General features: G+C 33.7%; 1 protein-coding gene across 1 annotated transcript; it reads right to left on the bottom strand.

The window, feature by feature from the left end:
* Positions 1 to 7,616: 7,616 nt before the first annotated feature.
* Positions 7,617 to 8,483, bottom strand: LOC110258611 (olfactory receptor 4K15-like). Its single transcript, XM_021081908.1, has one exon. It carries the CDS (start codon positions 8,481 to 8,483, stop codon positions 7,617 to 7,619), a length of 867 nt encoding a protein of 288 aa, XP_020937567.1.
* Positions 8,484 to 22,847: the final 14,364 nt, after the last annotated feature.

Consider the following 22,847-nt stretch of genomic DNA (forward strand, 5'->3'; position numbering starts at 1 on the left):
TGGTACATCCTACTCCCAAGCAGAATTTTCTTCATCCCACAAAGAAACCTTGTATCCAGTAACAATCACTCCCCACCTTCCTTTCTCTCAAGTCCTGGCAACAACTTTCCATTTCTGTATATTTGCCTATTCTGGACATCACAGTAATTGAATTATATGATATGTTGCCTTTTATGACTGGCTTCTTTCATTTAGCATAATGTTCATTTATGTTGTAGTATGTATCAGTGCTTTATTCTTCTGTATAGCTATATAATGTTCCATTATATAGATATACCGCTTTTGTTTATCCATTCATCTATTGATGGATATTTGAGTTGTTTCCATTTTGTGGCTATTATGAGTCATGCTGTTGTGAACAGTTACAGACAAGTTTTTTATATGAACATATTTTCACTTCTCTAGGGTATATCCCTGGGAGAGGAATTGCTAAGTCATATGTTAACTCTATATTTAACATTCTGAGGAATTGTCAGACTGTTTTCCAAAAAGGCTGCACTATTTTTCTATCACATTAGCAATGTATATAATGTGGATTTCAATTTTCTGTGTATCCTCACTGACACCTGTTATTTTCTATTTACTTCAGCCATCCTAGTAGGTATAAAGTGGTATCTTATTGTGGTTTTCATTGGCATTTTCCTCAATGGCTATTGATTTTGACCTTTTTTCATGTGCTTATTGACCATTTGTATGTCTTCATTAGAGAAACATCCATTCAAATAATTTGATAATTTTTAGATTGGGTTATTTGTTTTTTATTGGTGAGTTGTATAAGGTATTAATATTTTAGGTATTATTTCTTTATCATATATACAATTTACAAATATTTTCTTCCAATCTATAGGTTTTTTTTCACTTTCTGAATATGTCCTCTGAAGTTTTGAATTTTTATGAAGTCCAACTTATTCAAATTTTACTCTTTTTAAATTTAAATATAGTTTACTTAAAATATTATGTTAGTTTCAGGAGTACTATATAGTGACTTGTCACTTACACGCACTACAAAATGGTCAACACAATATATCTAGTAACCACCTCTGTTTTTCTTTTGCAGGGTTGCTTTGGCTATTCAGGACTTTTGTGTTTCCATACAAATTTTAAAATTTTTGTTTCTAGTTCTATGGAAAATGCCACTGGTGATTTGATAGGGATTGCAATGAATCTATAATCGCCTGGGGGAGTATAGTCATTTTGACAATATTTAGTCTTGCAATCAAAGATTCAGGTATATCTTTCCATCTGTTTGTGTCATTTTTTATTTCTTTCATCAGTATCTTGAAGTTTTTCAGAGTACAGTTTTTTTGTCTCCTTTGGTAGGTTTAGTCCTAGGTATTGTATTCTTTTTGATGGATAGTAAATGGGATTGTTTCCTTAGTTTCCCTTTCTGGTCTTTCATAGAAATGCAGGAGATTTCTGTGTACTAATTTTATACCTACAGCTTTACTGAACTCATTGATGAACTCCAGTGGTTTCCTGATAGCATCTTTAGGATTTTCTGTGTATAGTATCATGTCATCTGCAAACAGTGACAGTTTTACTTCTTCTTTTCTAATTTGGATTCCTTTCATTTATTTTTTTCTTCTCTACCATGGCTAGGACTTCCAAGCTATGTTGAATTAAAGTGGTAGAGTGGACAATCTTGTTTTGTTTCTGATCATAGAGGAAATGCTTTCAACTTTCACCACTGTTATGATGTTACCTGTAGGCGTATCATATGCGGCCTTTATTAAGTTGAGGTATATTCCCTCTATACTCACTTTGTGGAGGGGTTTTATTATAAGTAGGTTCTAAATTTTGTCAAAAACTTTTCTTGTATATATGGAGATGATCATGATTTTTATTCTTCAATTTTCTTTTTTTGTGTGTGTTTTTCAGGGCCACAGCAGATGGAGATTCCCAGGCTAGGGGTCTAATCAGAGCTGTTGCAGCCAGCCTATGCCAGAGCCACAGCACGCCAGATCCAAGCCACATCTGTGATCTACACCACAGCTCATGGCAATGCCAGATCCTTAACCCACTGAGTGAGGCCACAGATTGAACGTACAACCTCATGGTACCTAGTCGACTTCATTTCTGCTGTGCCACAACGGGAACTCCCTTATTTGTCAATTTTCTAATGTGGCATATCATGTTTATCTGTGAATGTTAAACAATCTTTCATCTCTGGGATCAGTCTTAATAGATTATGATATATGATGATTTTAATGTGTTTTTGAATTTTGTTTGCTAATATTTTATTGAGGTCTTTTGTATCTGTGTACATCAGTGATATTGGCTTTTTTTTTTTTTTTAATAATGTCTCTGCTTTGGGCCTTCTAGAATGAGTTTTAAAGTTTTACTTTTTGTTCACTTTTTTAAAATATTTTGGGAATTATAGGTGTTAACACTTCCTTAAATTTTTGGTAGAATACAACTATGCAGCCATCTGGTCCTAGGTTTTTGTGGAGATATTTTTAATCAATGACTCAAGTCTATTTACTGCTAACTAAGTTTGTTGATATTTTGTATTTTTTCCTGATTTAGTGTTGGGAGTTTGTACATTTTTAGGAATTTATCCATTTCTTCTAGTTTGTCCAATTGATTGACACATAATTGTTCATATTAATCTCTTATGATCCTTTGTTTTATGGTATTGGTTAACTTCTTTTTCATTTCTGATTTTATTTATTTGTGATTTTCCTCTGTTTTTCTGAATGAGTCTGACTCATGGTTTATCAGTTTTGTTTATCTTTTCAAAGAACCACCTTTCAGTTTTGATCTTTTCTATTACTTTTTCCTCTATTTCTTTTTTTTTTTTTTTTCTCTTCTGACATGATTTCCTTCCTTCTCCTAACTTTTGGTTTTGTTTACCTTTTTCTGATTTCTTTAGTATAAGGCTAGATTGTTTATTTGAGACTTTTCATGTTTCCTTAAGTATGCTCTATCGCCATAAATGTTTCTCAGAACTTCTTTTGCTACATCTGTTAGGTGTGCTGTATCACTATAAACTTTTAGGTATGCTGTATTACTGTAAACTTTTCTCTTAGAACTGCTTTTGCTATGTCCCATAGATTTTTGTATTGCTATGTTTCCAATTTCATTTGTCTCTAGGTAGTTTTTCATTTCCTTTTTATGTCCTTTAATTACCCCGGTGGTTGTTCAGTAGCATGTGGTTTGGGCTCCATGTGTTTGTGCATTTTGCAGGTTTTTTTTTTCCTTGTAGTTGATTTCTACTTTCATAAGTTGTGGTCAGAAAAGATGCTTGATGTGAATATCCAATATTTTTACATTTTTTGAGACTTGTTTTTTAGCTTAGCATGTGATCTACCCAGGATAATGTTCCATGCACACTTGAAAAAAATGAATATTCTGCTGGTTTTGGATAAAATGTTCTATGTATATCTTTTAAGCTGAATTTATCTAATATGTCATTTAAGACAAGTGTTTCCTTATTGGTTTTCCGTCTGGATGGCTTCCTCTTTGATACAAACTGTGGTGTTAAGATTCTCTGCTATTATTGTGGGTTTATTTTCTCTTTATTATTTGTTAATATTTGCCTAATATTTTTAGGTATTTTTATGTTAGGTGACTATATTTATAATTGTTATATCTTTTTGGATTGTTCCCTTTGTCATTACGTAATGTCTTTTTTGTCTCTTGTTAGGAGTCTTTGCTTTAAAGTCTGATTTTTTCTGATAAAAGTTTTGATACTCTGGCTTTCTTTTTGTTTCTTTTCACATGGAATAACTTTCTTTAGCCCCTTACTTCAGTTTGTGTTGTATATTTAGATCTGGAGTGAGTCTCTCTAGGTAGGAGAGAGTCTCTTTAGATAGGTCTTATTTGTCGTTTCCATTTCCTTTATCCATGTCTTTTGGCTGGAGCATTTAGTATATTTATATCTGAACTAATTATTGATAGATGTGTATTTATAGCCATTTTTAAAAATTGTTTGGGGATTGTTTTTATGGTTCTTTCTCATTCCTTTCTTCGTATTTTGCTCTCTTCCTTGTGATGCAATAATGGTTTTTAGACTTATGTTTCGATTCCTTTCCATGTGTGTGTGTTTGTGCACACATACGTATCTATTATAAATTTTTTGGTTTGTGGTTACCATGTGGTTCATATATAACAACATTTTACTTCTATACATATTATTTTGAGTTGATTTGCTCTTAAGTTTGCTTGCATTCTAACAGCCCTGCCTTTTTACTCTCCCATATCCATGTTTTATGTTTTAGACATCATACTTTCCATGTTTTTATGTTGTATATGTCTTAACTACTTGTTGTGGCTATAGATGATTATTACTACTTTTGTCTTTTAATCTTCTTAATAATTTTATAAATATTGATTTATTTCCTTAACTGTATGTTTGTAATTAGCAAAGAGAATTTTCCTTTCATAATATTCTTATTTCTATTTGCGGCTTTTTATCTTCTGTTTAGAGTAGTCCCCGTAACTTTTTTTTTTTTTTTTAAGAGCTGTACCTGCAGCGTATGGAGAATCCCAGGCTAGGGCTCAAATCAGAGCTGCAGCTGCCGGTCTATGCCATAGCCACAGCAACACTAGATTCAGGTGGCTTACGCAGCCTAAGCCACATCTCAATGCAATGCAGGATCTTTAACCCTCCCAGGAAGGCAGAGATCAAACTCACATCCTCATGGATACTAGTCAGATTCATTACCGCTGAGGCACAATGGAAACTACTCCTTAACGTTTTTTGCAAGGCCAGGTTAATGATGAAGAAATCTTTCAGCCTTTTCTTGACAAAACACTTTATCTCTTTTTCAAATCTGCATAAGAACCTTGCTAAAAATAGAATATTTTTGACTGTAGGATTTTTCCTTCTTACACTTCTACTCTTCTCATAAGTTTACTGAGGATATTTATACTTACTACCATGTACTCTTTTCTTACTACCATGAACTTTTTTTTTTTTTTTCGCAATTTTTAGGGCTTTACATCCAGCATTTGTAAGATCCCAGGCTAAGGGTTGAATTGCTGGCCTACACCACAGCCACAGCAATGCCAGATCCAAGTTGCAACTTCCCTAAAGCTCAGAGCAATGCAGGACACTTAATCCACTGAGCAAAGTCAGGGATCAAACCCACATCCTCATGGATAATAGTCAGGTTTGTTACTACTGAGCCACAATGGAACCCCACCATGAACTCTTAATTGGATAGATTGCTTACCTTTGCTTTGTTTAGTTATGTTTCTGAGATGTTAAGTATTTACCACAGAACTTAGAACAGTACCTGATGCATGTTTAGCTCTATGTGAGTACTGTCGTGATGACTGCAGTCATCAAAATAAAACCTACCCTGTAGAAGTCTAAATTCCAGGGCCAACGGATTTTTTTATAATATTCAAATTCCTCCTCTACTTTGAGTGGTCTTAATTCCTGGTTTGTCTTATATCTATACACATTTCTGTGTTTTTATTTTTCTTAATTTTTACAGTTGAATGTACAGTAATCCCTTATATTAGTTGACCTGTATTCTTGCTGTATGACTTGCTATGCAAAGAACTCTAGTACTGTCTTAAGTCTCAGTCTTCATTTTTTAAGATTTTTCCATATATTGAGTAGGAAAGAGGTATGAAAAAATAAGCAGAGAATCACATTTTCTGCACAGGTCATATCTTATTCCACCCTAAGTAGCAGTACATTCTAAAAGTGTGCAATTCTGGGCTGACAATAACCCAAAAAAACAAAACATAAGACCAACCTAAACATAAATTCACTCACACTTTCTTACTGTATAAAATTGCTCAATATCTTTACCCTTTCCTAAATTTACTTTTATTATGTATAAAATGAGCAGAACAAATATCTCATAGACATATTTTAAAGCTTAAAAGACATGTAAAATTCTTATCACATTTCTTATTGTACAGCGTCAATTAAGTTGCAGTTAGTACTCTTAGCACAATGATATATCATTGGTTTTTACATAAAAGTTGAACAGTGTGCAAAAGTAATGTAGAATTATTAGTCTTGTATTGTTGTAGAAAGCTTGAGTACATCAATATACTTAGAGATTCATGCACATTTGTTTTCATTTTCATTCTGTTATGTCCATAATAAATTGATTTCTTTCCCTTTGGTTCAGAAATTTAAAAAAAAATTTCAATAATAGTAATTATAGAATCCCATTAAGTGACTCTAAAAAGACTAGAAAAAACTCAGTATTATAACATATTGTGAAATCAGAACACAGTATAAAATATAGGAGGAGCCTTGAGTACAATAAAAGAAGAAAAGGCCAAATTACCTATAGTGGGAAGCCTAGAAAAATATTGATTTGTAGGTGATCGTGGAAGGGTAAGTTCATGACTGTCCTAAAGGCCTTGAAATAGGATTCTGTCATTTTCAGGATATTAGTAGTCAATATAAAAACAAGATGTTAACTAAGTAAAAAGTCCATGTAGAAAAATAATAGTTTGTATCAGGTATTGTTATGAAAAGCTACCATATCTGAGAAGGTAGAAATCATGGAGACCTGGGGAGGAAAGAGTATTTTATCTAAGATGCTAGCTCTCATCATTGTGCCTACAAGTGGTAGGGTATTGTAATACACCCCTGAAATTCCCCAGATTATTTCAACAATATTAAATGGAAATTAACATAACCAAGTACAGATTATACTGATGAATAAATTTATTCCATGAGTTGTTTTCCATAAATAACGTATATTAAGCAGCCACCTTGAATAAAGATTTGTGAAAGTATTGACTATAAATACCTTCTTCTGGATAACAATGCCATTTTATATCTCATAAATTAACAACAATCAGGAGTTCCTGTCAAGGCACAGCGGAAACGAATCTGACTAGGAGCCATGAGGTTGTGGGTTCGATCCCTGGCCTTGCTCAGTGGGTTAAGGAGCTGGTGTCACAGTGAGCTGTGGTGTAGGTCACAGATCTGTCTCAGATCTGGCATTGCTGTGGCTCTTGCATAGGTTGGCAGGCACAGCTGCAATTAGACCCCTAGCCTGGGAACCTCCATATGCCGTGGATGTGGCCCTAAAATGACAAAAGACAAAAAATTAAAAAAAGTAAATTAATAACAATCATAGAATAGCTCCTTATGTGCTGTCAGTTACATAGTATGGTGAGAAATACATTCTTACCTAGGTATATCATACATTAGGTATGTAAATAGATATATTATTTCTATGACTTAGAGATATATACATACCTATTATTACTCCAAAACTGGCATCTAAGCAATACTGTTTTGAGAGGGGAGGAGTACAATTTAATTACCACTTGTAAGCTTCTTTCTCAGTGTTTGTGAAGCCTGAATCTTTAAAAGTTTTGACTACAAAATAGGAAATAAAAAAGAAAGAAAAGCACCCATTGGAGGGAAAAATATGAAAATCAGTAAAATTCATTCCTTTTTGTCATTGTTATTCTTCAATTCAAGCTAATCCCTCTCACTGGTCAAAATTATTTGCTTTAACATCACAGACTTCATTTGTAAATATCTAGAAATAAAACTATAGTGGTAACAGTCCTATAAATTTACTTCATTTCTAGGAAAAGGATATTTCTTAAAGCTGCAGAAACCTGGCCAGACTTCAGATACCGACTCTTCAGTTTTGCCATAGCTGCCTTCATTTCTTTGTTCCTTAGAGTGTAGATAACAGGTTTAAAATGGGAGTAAAGATGGTGTAGAACACAGCAAGGACTTTGTCAACTGAATAACCACTGAAGGGCCACACATAGATGAAGATGCATGGGCCAAAGAAGAGTGTGACCACGGTGATATGAGCAGTCAGTGTGGAGCGGGCCTTCGCCATGCTAGCAGAGGAGCGGTTCCTAACTGTGATGAGTATCACAGTGTAGGAGACAACCAACAGGAGGAAGGAACTCAAAGAAAGAAAGCCACTGTCTGCAACTATTAGTAGGCTGATAACGTAAGTGTCTGTGCAGGCCAGCTTGGTCACTAGAGGGAGGTCACAGAAAAAACTGTCCACTTGATCAGGACCACAGAAAGGCAAATTCACAGTAAATGCCAGCTGGCTGGTAGTATGGATGAAGCCCACACACCAGGAGATGAGTACAAGAGTAACACACACACAGCGGCTCATGATTGTCATATAGTGGAGAGGTTTGCATATAGCAACATAACGGTCATAGGCCATGGATACAAGGATCACCATTTCACTGCCAGTGAAAAGGTGAACAAAGAATATCTGGGCCAAGCAGGCCTCAAAAGAAATAGTTTTTTGCTCAACCAGGAAGTCTGCAATCATTTTGGGGGTAGCAAAGGAGGCAACACATATGTCTATAAAAGAGAGGTTTGCAAGCAGAAAGTACATGGGAGTGTGAAGGCGGGAATCTGAGGTCACAGTGAGGATGATGAGAAAGTTGCCCAGCAGAATGGCCAGGTAGAGTAGTGAAAATATGAAAAGCAAGAAAGGTTGGAGCTCCTGGGAGCCAGAGAGTCCCAGCAGCACAAATTCTGTCACCCGAGAATGATTTGTCTCATTCATTGACTTTGAAAGGAACTTCTCTTCAGTTACCTACGTAGGAGAGAAACAGATATCAATGAACTGAGTATGAGTTTGATTTCCTAATTCTACTTCATATCCTAAGGATTCTAATATCTATTTACATTTGTGTCTAAGTTTTCATACACCATCACAAATCATATAGACAGCATAGCGATGCTATTGAAGAAGGATAAAGGAGAGAATTGTCAAGGAGATAGTCAACCAACTGGCATATCCAATTACATGAATTCAAGAATTGTCATGAATTTTAAAAATGAAATTGAATATCTGAATTTTTTTCTTTGACACTGTAGAAATCCAGTCTAAGAATTTACAGAGCCAAAATTTAAATCAATAAATGGTATACATTCTTTTTGAACTGCTAAAACAAAGGAAGATGATTTCACAAATTTAACGCTGACCAAAATAATTATACACAAAGTGGTATATACTGTACAAACCTGTTTAAATATATGTGAAACTGTTTTATAGGGTTGAAAAACCTCCAGCAGTGGTTATCCTTGAAGGGAAATAGGGACAGGAAGGGGCTTCTAAAGCACTGTTAATGTTCTGTGTTTTGATGTGGTTGATAGTTACCTAGGTGTGTTCAGTTTGTGAAAATATCTATGTGTGTATTTCTGCTCTGTGCACTTTCGTGTGTATGTCATATATTTATAAGAGTTAAAACAGGGAAGAAAGAGATAGCATTATGTTATGTGAGAGAGCCCATAGGAGACATCATTGCTTGAGTAAATAGACCTTATTCTTTCTCTATTGAGTTACAAATTACATCAGCTAAAATACAAAACCATAGCCAAACTTAAAGGTCGAAAGTTGGAAGTCTTCCTAGAGCTATGATTCAGCTCTTCATGGAGTTCCATTATGCAAAGGAATCTAGTGCATGAGTTCATTTCAGGTATTCCTGAAGATATGAAGCCTCTTTAAACTCAGCCATTGGTGTTAGTAATGTGAACATATTATTGAATTATGATTGATATTTTATTTGATTTGAGGGACTTTAAAAAGTATAGTTACATTACACAAGGTTATCCATAGTAAGGAATTTGTACCAGAGGAAAAATGTCTTTTCTATTCAGTCATCTTACATTCTGTTTTCTCAGAACTTTATCTCTTTTATGCTGTTTTTACTTTGTAAGCTATCTAGAACTAGAAAATTTGTGTAGTGAAAGGTAGTGAAGGGTCTTCTTTTGAAGAATCTCACATATAAGTCAGATCTTGGGAGAGAGTGTGTTTTATTTTACTGACTCTCTACTCATCCGCTATTTTTTTTTTTCATTATCTTCCTGGATAATAACTTAAAATTGCTTAGCATCTCTTAGAGTTTCACTGGAAAGTTTACACAAATAAAGAACAGAGCGTGTGATGAATACTTTTAACCCCTATGAACCAATTTCAGGGACTCACCCTTATATTTCAAATCTCCAATTCTCTAGAAAAGCTACCAAAGAATTAATTCACATATTATCAAATATTATATCAAAAAGTGACTCCAGGATTTTAAGAAGACATAACAATTGGAGTTTGGAGTCAGAGTAGGCTGCAGGTAAAATTATACACCAAGATGAATTTGTATTTGGAGAACCATTGCATTCTTTTTGGCACTGTTCTCCCCTTCTCATGATTTCTCAGGAAACTCTGGTTAGCAAGTTAACTCCGGGAGCCCATGTTGGCCTTTCCTCCCTGAGAAACACCCTTACTCTTAGACCCCTTGATATAAATACTTCATTGAATCCCTAACTACAGGGAAGGAATTAATATCTAACAAAATCAGCTCGTAGGGGTTCATATGTGCCCTATCAGAAAAAGCAAAGCTTTAAGCACAGGAATCCTTAAGCACAGGTTTCCCAAGAACACCTTTTGGTGCTAGAACAGAAAGGGGCAGCAGGAGGCATTTGTGAGCAGAGAAGACTTTGTGGTATTTTTAGAATGAACTGTGTTATGTGAGACAAGAATCATCTGCCCAATGAGTGTTCTGAAAACTTTAATTCTTCCATTGTCATTGCTCCCTGTGGTGCCCAGGGGGAAAAAAAAAAGAAGGACACTGCTTTCAGGGAGAAAACATGGTCAAATCAATTCAATCAAGAAGCTGAGTTTTTTAATACAGACCATCATCATGGTGAGCAACAGAAACTTAAATTATTTTAAATACAAATCCTTTACTTCTAATATATGTGCATTCTTTTTTATTTCATTTATTCTAAAAGTTTGTAAGTGCCTGCTTTTCCCAGGTCACTGTGCTATGAACTGGTGATAGAGCATTTAGGTTTATAATTTGCCTCCCCAAAGATCATTTATTAATATTCATAATCCCTTGTTCATTTAAAGAAGTTGATTAATTCTCATTTCCCTTCATTCCCTAGCATATTTCTTTTTAGATTAAATGTGCTGTCTTTTTATCTCAGGTAAAACTACTTATTGTAGTGAAAACATAAAATTTATTATCATAAAAAATTTATGTTAAATCACAGTTGCCCTCGGGCAGTTGTATGACACTTCATAGGTAGCCTTTCAGGGTTCATTATCCTCAAATATCAAATGTTGAAGATGATATTACTCTCAAAGAGATATTCAAAATAGTTCTTAAACAGTCATGTAGATGACAGCTTTAATTGTGATGATTGTCAATTAAATTTGCTTAATAACATATTGTTTCAGATCAGAATAAGCAGTTATTTCCCAATTATTTCACTGGCCAAGGATAGTGTTATCTGACTCATGCAAGAATGAGTTTCTAATTAGTAAATATTTTCATGTAAAGATCAATTTTTCATTTCTTATAATATTTAATGCATGCATATAGGATTGTACTTGGTGACCCGCAGTTCCCTCCTATTTGAAATTCTATCAATAAATCTTCCCCCAGTACTTCTATCTCAGAAATTATGACCAGTAGATGCAGTGAGAGAATTAAGAGTATAGTTTACAGAAATCACCAAACACTTCCAGTTCAAAGACATAACTTTCATAAGCTTCCCAGCATTTCCACTGCCTTTACCTTCTCCCTCTAAATCCAGTTCAGAGATATAACAGTCTCTGTGGAGACAAATGCTTGTGTGTTGTCTACAGAAGGATACTGACAAAATGCTTTCACTTACCTAAGATGAAAGGGAAAGTGTAGAGATATAATCTATAGTCATTAATGCTTGGGAAAAATTTAGTTGTTACTTCTACATCTCCTAAGAAAACAGACCTGGCTCTGAAGAGATGAATTGTGAAGTTTCCTTTTAAATAAGAAAGAAAGAAATTCAGGGTATCTGTGCCAGGGTGGACTGTCTTCAAAGAGGTGAGTTAGGGCTGGATGCTCTGTCCCAATGCAGATCTTAAGTAGCCGGGGGAGCCCAAGCAGTCAGGAATCTAAAAGAGGCAAAGGAGTAGAAAAAAAAGAAATGCTAAAACAGAATCTCTTATCTCACAGTCTTGCAAAAAAAAATTTATCATAACTAGCTGTCTTGCTTCTGTTTTCAATAGCAGTAAACTGGATGATTATGAATGACTTTAAAGACCTCTAGAAATTAAAATCAATTAAATATCACTGAGGATAACATGAAGGTAATCATTTCCTAGGCTTCACTGAAGCTGTAAGTATGGAATATTTACCCATATATTCTAGGAAAATGCTGTCTTTCAACTTAACCTCATCTGAGCGGTCCAGAGAATGGATGAAATTATTTAGGGATTTAAACAGGGGAAGCCCGTAGAGAACTTAATCTCAATTTAATCTATAAAAACGTTATATATGTATTTTTAATTACTAAAAATATTTTAGGAACTATCACCAGTGATAGCGATTATATGATTTGGGGCCTGTAAAGATACCGAGGTATCAATAATATTGCATCATTTTATCAAAACCATGTTTAGGGACTATGTAGGCATTTTCTTCCCTTAATCGTACTTTCCTTTGATTCAAAGTGTAGACAGTTTTTTTCCCCTGCTTCTCACAAATATGTGATCAACAAATAAATACCTGAATCAAACATTTTGTGCAATATTGAGAAGTTCTTTTGTGGTACAGCAGGTTAAGAATCTGGTGCTGTCACCGCAGCAGCTCAGGTCACTGCTGTGGCGAATGTTCAATCCCTGGCTTAGGAACATCAACATGCCATGGGCGTGGCAAAAAAATTGTGCAACATTTAATTTACCATTGGGTAAATTTATCGTACTAAGTAGTAGGATTCTAAAAGTTAGTAATCATATATGAGGTATTTTTGTTTTTCACAAGTAGGATATATATTCAGCAAGATATTTTCACAAGTTAATTATATTAGTATTTTCTTGTCATGAATTAACAAGAACAATTCTAAATTATGAGCTTTAAAACAGCCTGAAGTCCAAATCAATGGATGATGTCCAAAGACATCACAGACTATAAGAGAAGTATTAGCCTGGGTTATAACAAATATGTGTTCCTATTTGACCTCTCACTAAATAACTTTACAATTTTGAGCAAATTATACACTTTTCAAGGTGTATCTTTTCAAAAAAGAGAACTCTCCCTCCTAATTTTTACTATTCTAGAATTATCTATCTTTTGAAAACATAATCTCAAAAAATCAAGTTAATTCAATGATAAAATAATTAAAAATGTATCATAATAGAAGTATATTCAATCAAAAGAGTGAATCCATCCTGGTTTTAGCAAAAAATATTATGGCCATCAATTACTTCTCAGATTTAGATATTTGGACAACAATAATAGACAAAATGGACATAGAATATTCAAATATTGAAAGGGTGAAATAATGTATCTCTGTATTCTCTACTCTGACTGAATTAGAAAGCTGAGAAAAGTAGCACTCTTCCAGTCCCTAGTCTTCTAATATTTGTACCTACCGGAAAAATAGCATTCTTTAGGATCCATTGGATGGGAGCAAATGTAATGAACCCATGTCTTTCCAGACTTCAGTCTTCACCATTTATACATTGAAGTATCATTGTCTTCAACGCGTACATATATGAAAAGCCATTGTAATTGTTAGAAGCTAATTAGTGACTTGATGTCACTAGATCATAGTGTCTAAGAGACACAGAAGACTTGTGACAGCAAAAATTCCCTTCATTAGGGCTAATTGCATGAGAGAGTTTGTTTGCTCACAAGAATTATACTGCATCATCTTGAGGATTCACAAATGGACAAAGCAGCAGGACTAATGGAAATGCTTTGTCCTGTTGGGGAAAATGTAACATGATAGAAACAAAAGCAGTGACTTAAGTTTATTAGCTAGTCCTTTCTTCTTCAGCTGAGTTTTAGAACAGGGCCCCTGGGTGTCAAGAATTGATGAGGAGCCATTTTTTGCCTCTACATACTACACAGCAGTGCAACATCTTGGTATTTTAATAGCCCTACAAGAGCCGCGTGCATGGTTTCAAAGGCAAGAATCCTGGGGTAGAGAAGAGAGAGATCTTTTATAATAGAAACACTGCATCCTGCAGAATAGATTCTAGAGACTCTAAGTAATTTTGCAAAAATTTAAACTTTTTTGTTCACATTTTTAGGAAAAAAAAAAATGCCACTAAGTGAAGCTCTGATTTTCTCCTCTCCTGAGGAGAAAGGGCAGAATGTAAAATGACAAAGAAAGAGGTTTCTTATTATAGGATAGAATTCTGATACTGTTATGGACACTAGAAATCAACTAATTCAGTAAATTTATATATCAGATCAGTCGAATGAACTCTTGAAGAATTAGTTGCTGGACTTGGATGACACTTTCCAGTTCCATCTTACAACCTCTTGTCTAATGCTCTTCCACTCTACCATGACGTCTCTTCCACAGGCTGGAACATTTTGAAGTTATGATTAGAGCTAAGCTGATTGTTCATCTCTTCCCAGATTTATGTATTTAGAGCACTCCTAAATGTTTCTTTGACCAATACTTCCCAGTACCCTTGAAGTCTGTTGTTTCTACTACCCTTTTCATGTAGGTAATCTCCAAAAATTTCTCATTTGGGATTTATTTTCCCTCTAGGATCTTCTGCTGGATGATTTAATACATAATAACTTTAAATCTTTATAAGAAGGAGCCCTATGTGTTCCAAGTTTCTAAAATGTACCTAAGTGTATATCTCTAAGGTTCCAAACTGTACAACACCAGTGTACCACAAATATAATATCACCAAAATTAATACATTTTCCCTACATTTACCTGTCTGGTAAATACCAACTCTGCTAATATCATCATTATCATCCTAGAAAATATCCAGGCTCAAGTCACTGATATAATGGGTGATGTCTACTTCTCTAATATCCCTGTGTTTAATTCTAAAGTTTATTGTGATAGATGGGATGACACTGTTTATGTAGTTTTTCTGATGCTTATATTCTCTAAACATGAGTCATGAGCCTTTCTCCTGGTTGTTACATGTAACTTGTAAGTTTGCTTTTTAATAGTTGCACTCTCCTCAAATTTATAAATTTAATAATTATTTCTTCTTTGTAGAAAATTTTAAGTATTTTTTTTCCTAATTGAAGACAAATGTGATTTTAAATTATATATATAGGAACTTCCTTGTGGCACAGATGGTAAGGATCCAGCACTGTCACTGCAGTGGCTCGGGTCATTGCTGTGGTACAGGTTCTATCCCTGGCTCAAGAACTTCCACATGCTATAGTCACAGGCCAAAACTTAATTAATGTATATATAAATAATTTAAAATTTTTCCAACTGCTTTCTCAGGATAAGTTTTTCTAAAACTATTTAGATCAAGAATTTGAACATGTCTGAGTCTCTGGATTCTCACAAAACTTCAGACTCTAGTATCATAGAGTTTCATTACCATAAAATCTTCCATTTGTAGTTGAATACTTCCCCCTCCTTAACCCTTAGCAACCACTAATGTGTTTTCTAGGTCTACAGATTTGCCTTTTCCAGAACATCATATGTTCACTGTGTACAGTACATGTACCGTGTGTAGCCTTTTCAGCTATTTCTTTAATTTAGAAATATGCATTTAAGATTCATCTAGGTTTTTGCATGGAGTAATAGCTCATTCTTTTTATCATGGTATAGTGTTCTGTTATATGTCCCTCCCTTTATCTATCGAGGAACATTTTAGTTGCTTCCTTTTTTTTTTTTTTGGTAATAGTGAAGTTTCTATAAATGCTTGTGTGCAGGATTTGTGAATATATATCATTTCAAATCAGTTGAGAAATCTAATTTGATAGGAAGAAATGTTTGACATGTATTTTAAAGCTCAAAAAAAAAACAGGTACAAAGAGATGAGGATTATTATGTCTTCTTGATGGATTAACCTCATTATTACCATGACACACCTCTTTTATCTTTGGTAATATTCTTTTTTTTTTTTTTTTTTTTTTGTCTTTTTGTCTTTTTGTTGTTGTTGTTGCTATTTCTTGGGCCGCTCCCGCGGCATATGCAGGCTCCCAGGCTAGGGGTTGAATCGGAGCTGTAGCCACTCGCCTACACCAGAGCCACAGCAACGCGGGATCCGAGCCGCATCTGCAACCTACACCACAGCTCACGGCAACGCCGGATCGTTAACCCACTGAGCGAGGGCAGGGACCGAACCCACAACCTCATGGTTCCTAGTCGGATTCATTAACCACTGCGCCACGACGGGAACTCCTGGTAATATTCTTTATTCTGAAGTCTTCAGAGTCAGATATTGATATAATTTCTTTGGTTCCCTTGTAATTACTGTTTGCATTGTGTGTCTTTTCTCCGTCCTTTTCTTTTAAGCAGGCTGTGTCTATATTTAAAATGGATTCCTTGCAGACAGCTAAAAGCTGGCTCTTGCTCATGATTCATTCTGGCAATATCTTTTAGCGGAGTCCTTGGACCATTGACATATGATGTAATTATTTAAAGGCTCTATATTTACTACCTTGCTATTTTTTTCTAATTATTTTATCTGTATATTTACTCCTTTTCCTACTCTTTTTGCTCTCAATTGATTGTTTTTAGTTTCCTATTTCCACTATTTTATCTCATCTTTTAATTGCTCTCTTTTTTCAACTTATTAAACTACATTGTAACATCTTATTGTATAAAACACTTCTTTTTTATATCTAGTGTTTCATTCAAAATATTGGCTAAATGTTACTTTTGAGACAATAAATTTTCATAATCGGATTTACTCTGACATGCTTTAAACTTTGTTAGATGTGGGGCTTTAATCTTAAAAATATTTTATTGAGGTATGATTAACATACAAAAATTATACAAATTTAATTTATACAACTTGATGACTGAAAGTAATTATACATTCATGAAATTGTCACCACAATCTATGTCATAAGCATATCCATTAACTCCAAAGTTTCTTTCCATGTAATTCTTTTATGATAACACTCAACAGGAGTTCCAGTTGTGGCTCAGCAGTTAACACATCTGACTAGCATCCATGAGGACACAGGTTCGATCCCTGGCCTTGCTCAGTGGGTTGCCGTGAACTGTGGTATAGGTCACAGACACTCCTCAGATCCTGCATCGCTGTAGCTGTGGCACAGGCCAGCAGCTACAGCTCCAATTCAACCCCTAGCCTGGGAACCTCCATATGCCACAGGTGCAGCCCTAAAAAAAAAAAGCAAAAAGCAAACCAAAAAAAAACCAACATAAAATCTACTCTCTAAACATATTTCAGGTATAAAATACACTATTATTAACTAAAGTCACCATGATGTACATCAGAAGTACAGAACTTTTTAATCTTATAACTGAAGCTTGTAAACTTTGACTGCACTAATATGTCCCTGTTTTCCCCTCCCTCCAGCACCTCAAAACCACCATTTCACTCTCTGCTTCCATGAGATTTTTCTGTGATTTTGACTATTTTAGATTCTTCATATAAATGATATAACATAATATATATCCTACTGTGTCTGGTTTATTGCACTTATTGTAATGTCTTTCAGGTTTATGCATGTTGATGAAAATGGTAGGATACCCTTGTTTTTTAAAGATGAAAAATATTCTGTGGTATCTTGTACCACAGTTTCTTCTTCCATTCATCCACTGATAGGCATTTAGATCCATGCCTTGACTATTGTGAATAATGCTGCAGTGAACACGGGGATGCAGATATCTCTTCAAGATCCTGATTTCAGTTCCTTTGGGTATGTACCCAGAAGTGGGATTGCTGGATCATAGGGTAGCTCTATATTTTTTTAATTTTTTGAGGAAACTCCATACTGCTTTCCATACTGGCTGCAGCAATTTGTATGTACACTGATAGGTTAGAAGGGTTTGTTTTTTTCTACATCTACCACTGGTTATATTATAGAACTTTAATTCATGCTTTTTTATCCATTTAATAATATCATTTTTTTTTTGTCTTTTTTAGGGCCACACCCACGGCATATGGAATTTCCCAGGCTAGGGGTTGAATCAGAGCTTGTAGCTGCCAGCCTACACCACAGCCACAGCAATGTGAAATGCGAGCCATGTCTGCGACCTACACTAAGCTCATGGCAACACCGGATCCTTAACCCACTGAGCGAGACTGGGGATCGAACGTGAATCCTCATGGATACTAGTCAGATTTACCACCGAGCCATATGGGAACATCAATAATCTCTAAATTTTAATAAGTGTGTTTAAGCAATTTGTGTTTAATATAATAATTGATATTGTTAGATTTAAGCACATCTTCTTGTGGGTACTTTTCATTTGTCCCATCTTTTTGTTTTCTTTTCCCACTTTTTCTATCTTCTTTTGATTATTGAGTATGTTTTTTATTCCTTAGTTGACTTCCTTTATTTAACTATTTTATCTATTCATTGTAATAAGTTTATCATGTACATTTTAAACTCAATATAATCTACCTTTAAGTTATATTATACACATTAACATATAGTATAAGAACCTTAAAACAGTCTATTTCCTGCATTTGAGCATTGTTATTTTTACTCCTGCATATGTTTAAATACCACCATATATGATTACTATTTTGCTTTAAACACTGAGTTATTGTTTAGAAGATGAAGAAATATTGTATAACTAGGTCACTTTGCTGTGCAGCAGAAATTAACAGAACCTTATAATACAACTATAATAAAAATTTTGAAAAAATTAAGTTTTTTATTTACCCACACCTTTCCAGTTGTCCTTCGTTCTTTAAGGTAAATCCAGACTTTTAATTTGTTCTCTCAAGCACACAGAAATATCTGGATTTGGCCTTGTTTCTTCTATTCCCTAACCAATGGCCTGGAAAATATCTTTAGGCAGGAAGTTAGGGTAACATAGGCCCCACTGTCTTTGTTTTCTTTCTCACAAGAATCGTTTTTCTTCATTGCCTGGATATATGTGGAAGTTTTTATTTTGTACCTTTTGTTTGTTTTTGTTTATTTCAAGAAGGAGATTAAACCTCAAACTCATTATGTTATTTTTCCTGAAAATGATATTCTAATTACATTTTAAAGAAATTTGAAAATTAGAAAAATGACCATTTTAATGTCTCTTCATATTTACCCTTATCAGTTCTATTTATTCTTTTTATATTCAACTGAGTTCATATCTGGTGTTTTTTCCTTCAGTATTAGGTACTCCCTTTAACTTTCTGTTTTTGCAGTAAAAGTCTACCAACCATGAATTTTTCTCACCAGTTTATTTATTTCATCTTCATTTTTGAAGGATGTTTTTCTACATCAATAATTATATTAATAGTTTATTGTTTCCGCTTAGAACTTCAGCAGTTCTATTCTTTTGTCCACTAATAGGAATCTTCAGTTATTTTTTCCATAGTTCCCCATTTATAATCTTTCTTTCATCTACGTCTACTGTAAGACTTTTCCTTTAAGACAAATTTCTAGTATTGATTGTGATATTCTTGTTGTGATGTGCTTAGCTGGACATTTGTAGGGATTCTTGACTATTTATGTTAAAATTTTTCATCAACTTTGTAAAATTTTGGTCACTGTTTCTTAAAATATATTTTTTCAGTACCTCCCTTTTCTTCTTTCCCACTAAAACTCCAATTACATATGTGTTAGACTAATTGATATTATCTTACATATCACTGTAACTCTCCTCAGTTTTTCATTTTGTAATTTTTGTCTCTGTACATTTGTTTTGAGATTTTCTCTTTTATACCTTCCATTTTACTGATCATTTATTTCATGCTGTCTGATTTGCCCAAATATGCCATTACTAATCTCTACTAAAAATTCATCCATAATTATATTTTTCTCTAGAAATGTTGTTTTGTTAAACATATTTCATATCTCACTGTTATGTTCATGTTTTTCCTTATATCCTTTGCATATTTATACTAGCACTTTTAAAGTTATTTTCTTCTAATTCCAATGTCTAGGTAATTTCTAAACCTATTTCTGTTGATTTAAAACTCTTCTGATTATGATTCATGTTTTTGTGCTTCTTTACATATCTAGTAATCTTTGATTGAATGGCAGACAGTATAAATTTTACAGTTCTGAGTGCAGGACTTTTTTTTCTTTCTACAAAAATAGTGGTCTTTGTTCAGTCAGTCAGAGAAGTTACTAGTGGGTCAGGTGAATTATTTCAGGATTTGTTTTTAAATATTTTAGGTTGAGTTCTTTACTAAATACTCAGTTTACATCTGAAGTTTATCTGAATTGAATTTGCTATGAATCCCACCTCCATCTACTTCATTTTTATACTTTAAAAAAAAACAAAACAAAACATTGTTTTCGCCTTCTGGGTTAGCATTTCAGTTTACTGGAGTAGATAGCAGTGTTATTTACAGGTACTATTAACTGTTTTGTCCTAGACATTTTTTTCTATTCTTATTTATGAATGTTTTTTCCCAGCAATGATTATTAACTGTTATTGAAATTTTTTTTCATATCTTGAGATAATCATATGTTTCTTTTCTTATATCTTTTTAACAGAGTAAATTATATTGACTAATAATCAAATGTCAAATCAGTCTTGCATTTCTGAGTAACCTTAATTAGATCATTCTTTTTGCTTGTTGCTTTTGTATATTCTTGGATTTATATTGCTGTTTTTTAAGGAATTTTGTGATTTGTCATTAAGTGAGTTCACATAAAATGTTCCCCTATCATATGACGCTTTTCAGATTTTGGAATGAAGTTTATTCTGGCTCCACTGGGTGGAAGAAAGTTCTTTCAGAGAAGGGAAGAAACGTTAGTCTCTGTCTTCAGATGGCATTCTTGCAGAGAAGGATTCACATTTTTTTTTCTTCTTTATGAAGATTTAACCAATTCTTCAAAGAAACTATAATTTTTAGAGTCCATGACATATACGTACAACATATACGTATTTAATTTTGTGCTTCAGAATTGGATGATTAAATTACTCAAGAAAGAAGCCTCCAAGGAATAAATGTATTTGGTCATGAATTCAGACTTATTTTGATAAATACAACAAATTGCTTTCTAAAAAATTTTCAGTAATTTTTGACCAAATAGAACTTCCACATTTCTAAAGTTTCAGTTCTATTCAGTATTTTAGTATCAAAAATACTAAATAGAAAACACAAAACTGTTTGATTCTTTATCAGTTTACTAGAGGACAATATACTTCTCTAGTATTTTAATTTACATTTTATACCTAATAGATTTAATTTTTCTATTTTTTGTTTACAATTTGTATAGCTTTTCCTTAAAATTGCTACTTATGATATTGGACTCATAAGCCTTTAGAAATGATAAAATAAGATTGCTATTAAGAGTTAGGTTTTATAAGCATACATAAAGGATAGGAGAACATATCTCACTTCTCAATTCTCAGTTATGTTGATTTCTGGGCCAATGAATTTTGACTTTAATCTGGTAAGAGTATTAATACACCTTGAGAAAGATTGTATGCAGACATGAATATATAGATAAATAAGAGGGGAAATCACTGACACAAATTATAACAGTGCCTTTCCAACATTGTTCAGGTGAGTGTTTCCCTATCAGGTTATCAGACTGTAATGATCTTATATGTATCAATCATGTAACCCAAACTTTAAATTTTAACATAAATTCACCAAAACCATTACTGATATTTGGCTTCTATCCCAAGAACAATGCTGTGACTCTTTGATATGACAATTATATTTTCAATGTCATTTGACAAATTCCCCCAATTTTCTTGCAATTATTAACAAGTTTGGGCCTAAACATAAACTGGGGCAACTCATTACATTAATGTCAGTTATGGAACTTTCTGGTGGTTGGCCAGCTAAAAGCCCTCTCCTGGTTATGCCATTCTGCAACTCTAATAAAGAGTAAGTCCTTTTTTTTTAAATGTAAAACCTCTATGATTCTCTGTTTCCTTAACACGCAGTCATTTATATGAGACCAGAGATCTTTCTTAATTGTCTCTATGTGTGCACATCTGCTTAAGTTAAGTTTGAAATTGCTGAAATATATTGGGATGCTTTGAATTGAACAAAGCTGAACATTACCACACTTAATTATCAACATCACAATGTTTATAACATCCATTGTAATATCCAAATATCCTTTACTTGGCTTCATTGCATAATTGTTAATGAACTTTTTAACAGCTAAATTGGTTTGAAAATTTTTCTGGAATATGGAACTCTGGCTTTTGCCTCTTTTGTAATACTTGTCATTGCTCATTTTAATCATAGTCATATAGGATGTTTTAAGTCAATATCAGTTTACTAAAGTGATATCTGATCAAGTAACCTTACATGTGCACAATTAAATATGATAACAAGAGCAGATTGCTACAAAGTACAATGTCTCATAAAAATCTGAGACTTAGATATGGACAGTCTACTTTTCCACTAGCTCCCGACTCCATGACTCCAAATACCACTTTTGTATAAAACAACAGTAGAACTTACCTGAAATCAATGCTTTGAATTATATATCCTCTTTATGGCACTTACTGCATGTTCTTGCATGTTAAACTCTAAGTACACTGACCAATATAGTAAGAAATAGAACAAAGGTTGTCTTAGGGAATTACAATCTATTTTAAGAAAAAGCAAAAGCACAATTACATCTCTACAAAAACCACAAGTTTGAATTGAAAGCTAACACAAACAGAATAAATTCCTCCTAGTATGAATACACAGTGATACGTGATGGCAGGGACTGATCTGTGACTGTTAAGGAACTGAATCACATATGCTCATTCCTTCTCCTATTCATTCCCTGATTTGGTGGGATGCTTCTGAAGTTTCCCTCAAAGTTTTAAAGAAAATAAGTAGGGGATATGTTTTCTAATTACTAATATATGTGCTTTGTGTGGCTACTTGAAATAAACTCTCATACTTAGCTAAACAAAGTCAATAACTATTCAGATATCTTGTAGTCATTTTCAACTAATGGCAGGTTTGTTATCAGTGATACAGTGTGTAAAGTGATATGGCATTTCTCCCAGAAAATATTAGGAGTATTCTTGTAATTTGAACTATGGG

This window comes from Sus scrofa, unplaced genomic scaffold (assembly GCF_000003025.6).
Source record: "Sus scrofa isolate TJ Tabasco breed Duroc unplaced genomic scaffold, Sscrofa11.1 Contig2509, whole genome shotgun sequence".
Classification (NCBI taxonomy): domain Eukaryota; kingdom Metazoa; phylum Chordata; class Mammalia; order Artiodactyla; family Suidae; genus Sus; species Sus scrofa.

Coding starts and splice junctions, on each gene's coding strand:
- LOC110258611 (XM_021081908.1), bottom strand. CDS start 8,483: ATGAATGAGACAAATCATTCTCGGGTGACAGAATTTGTGCTGCTGGGA.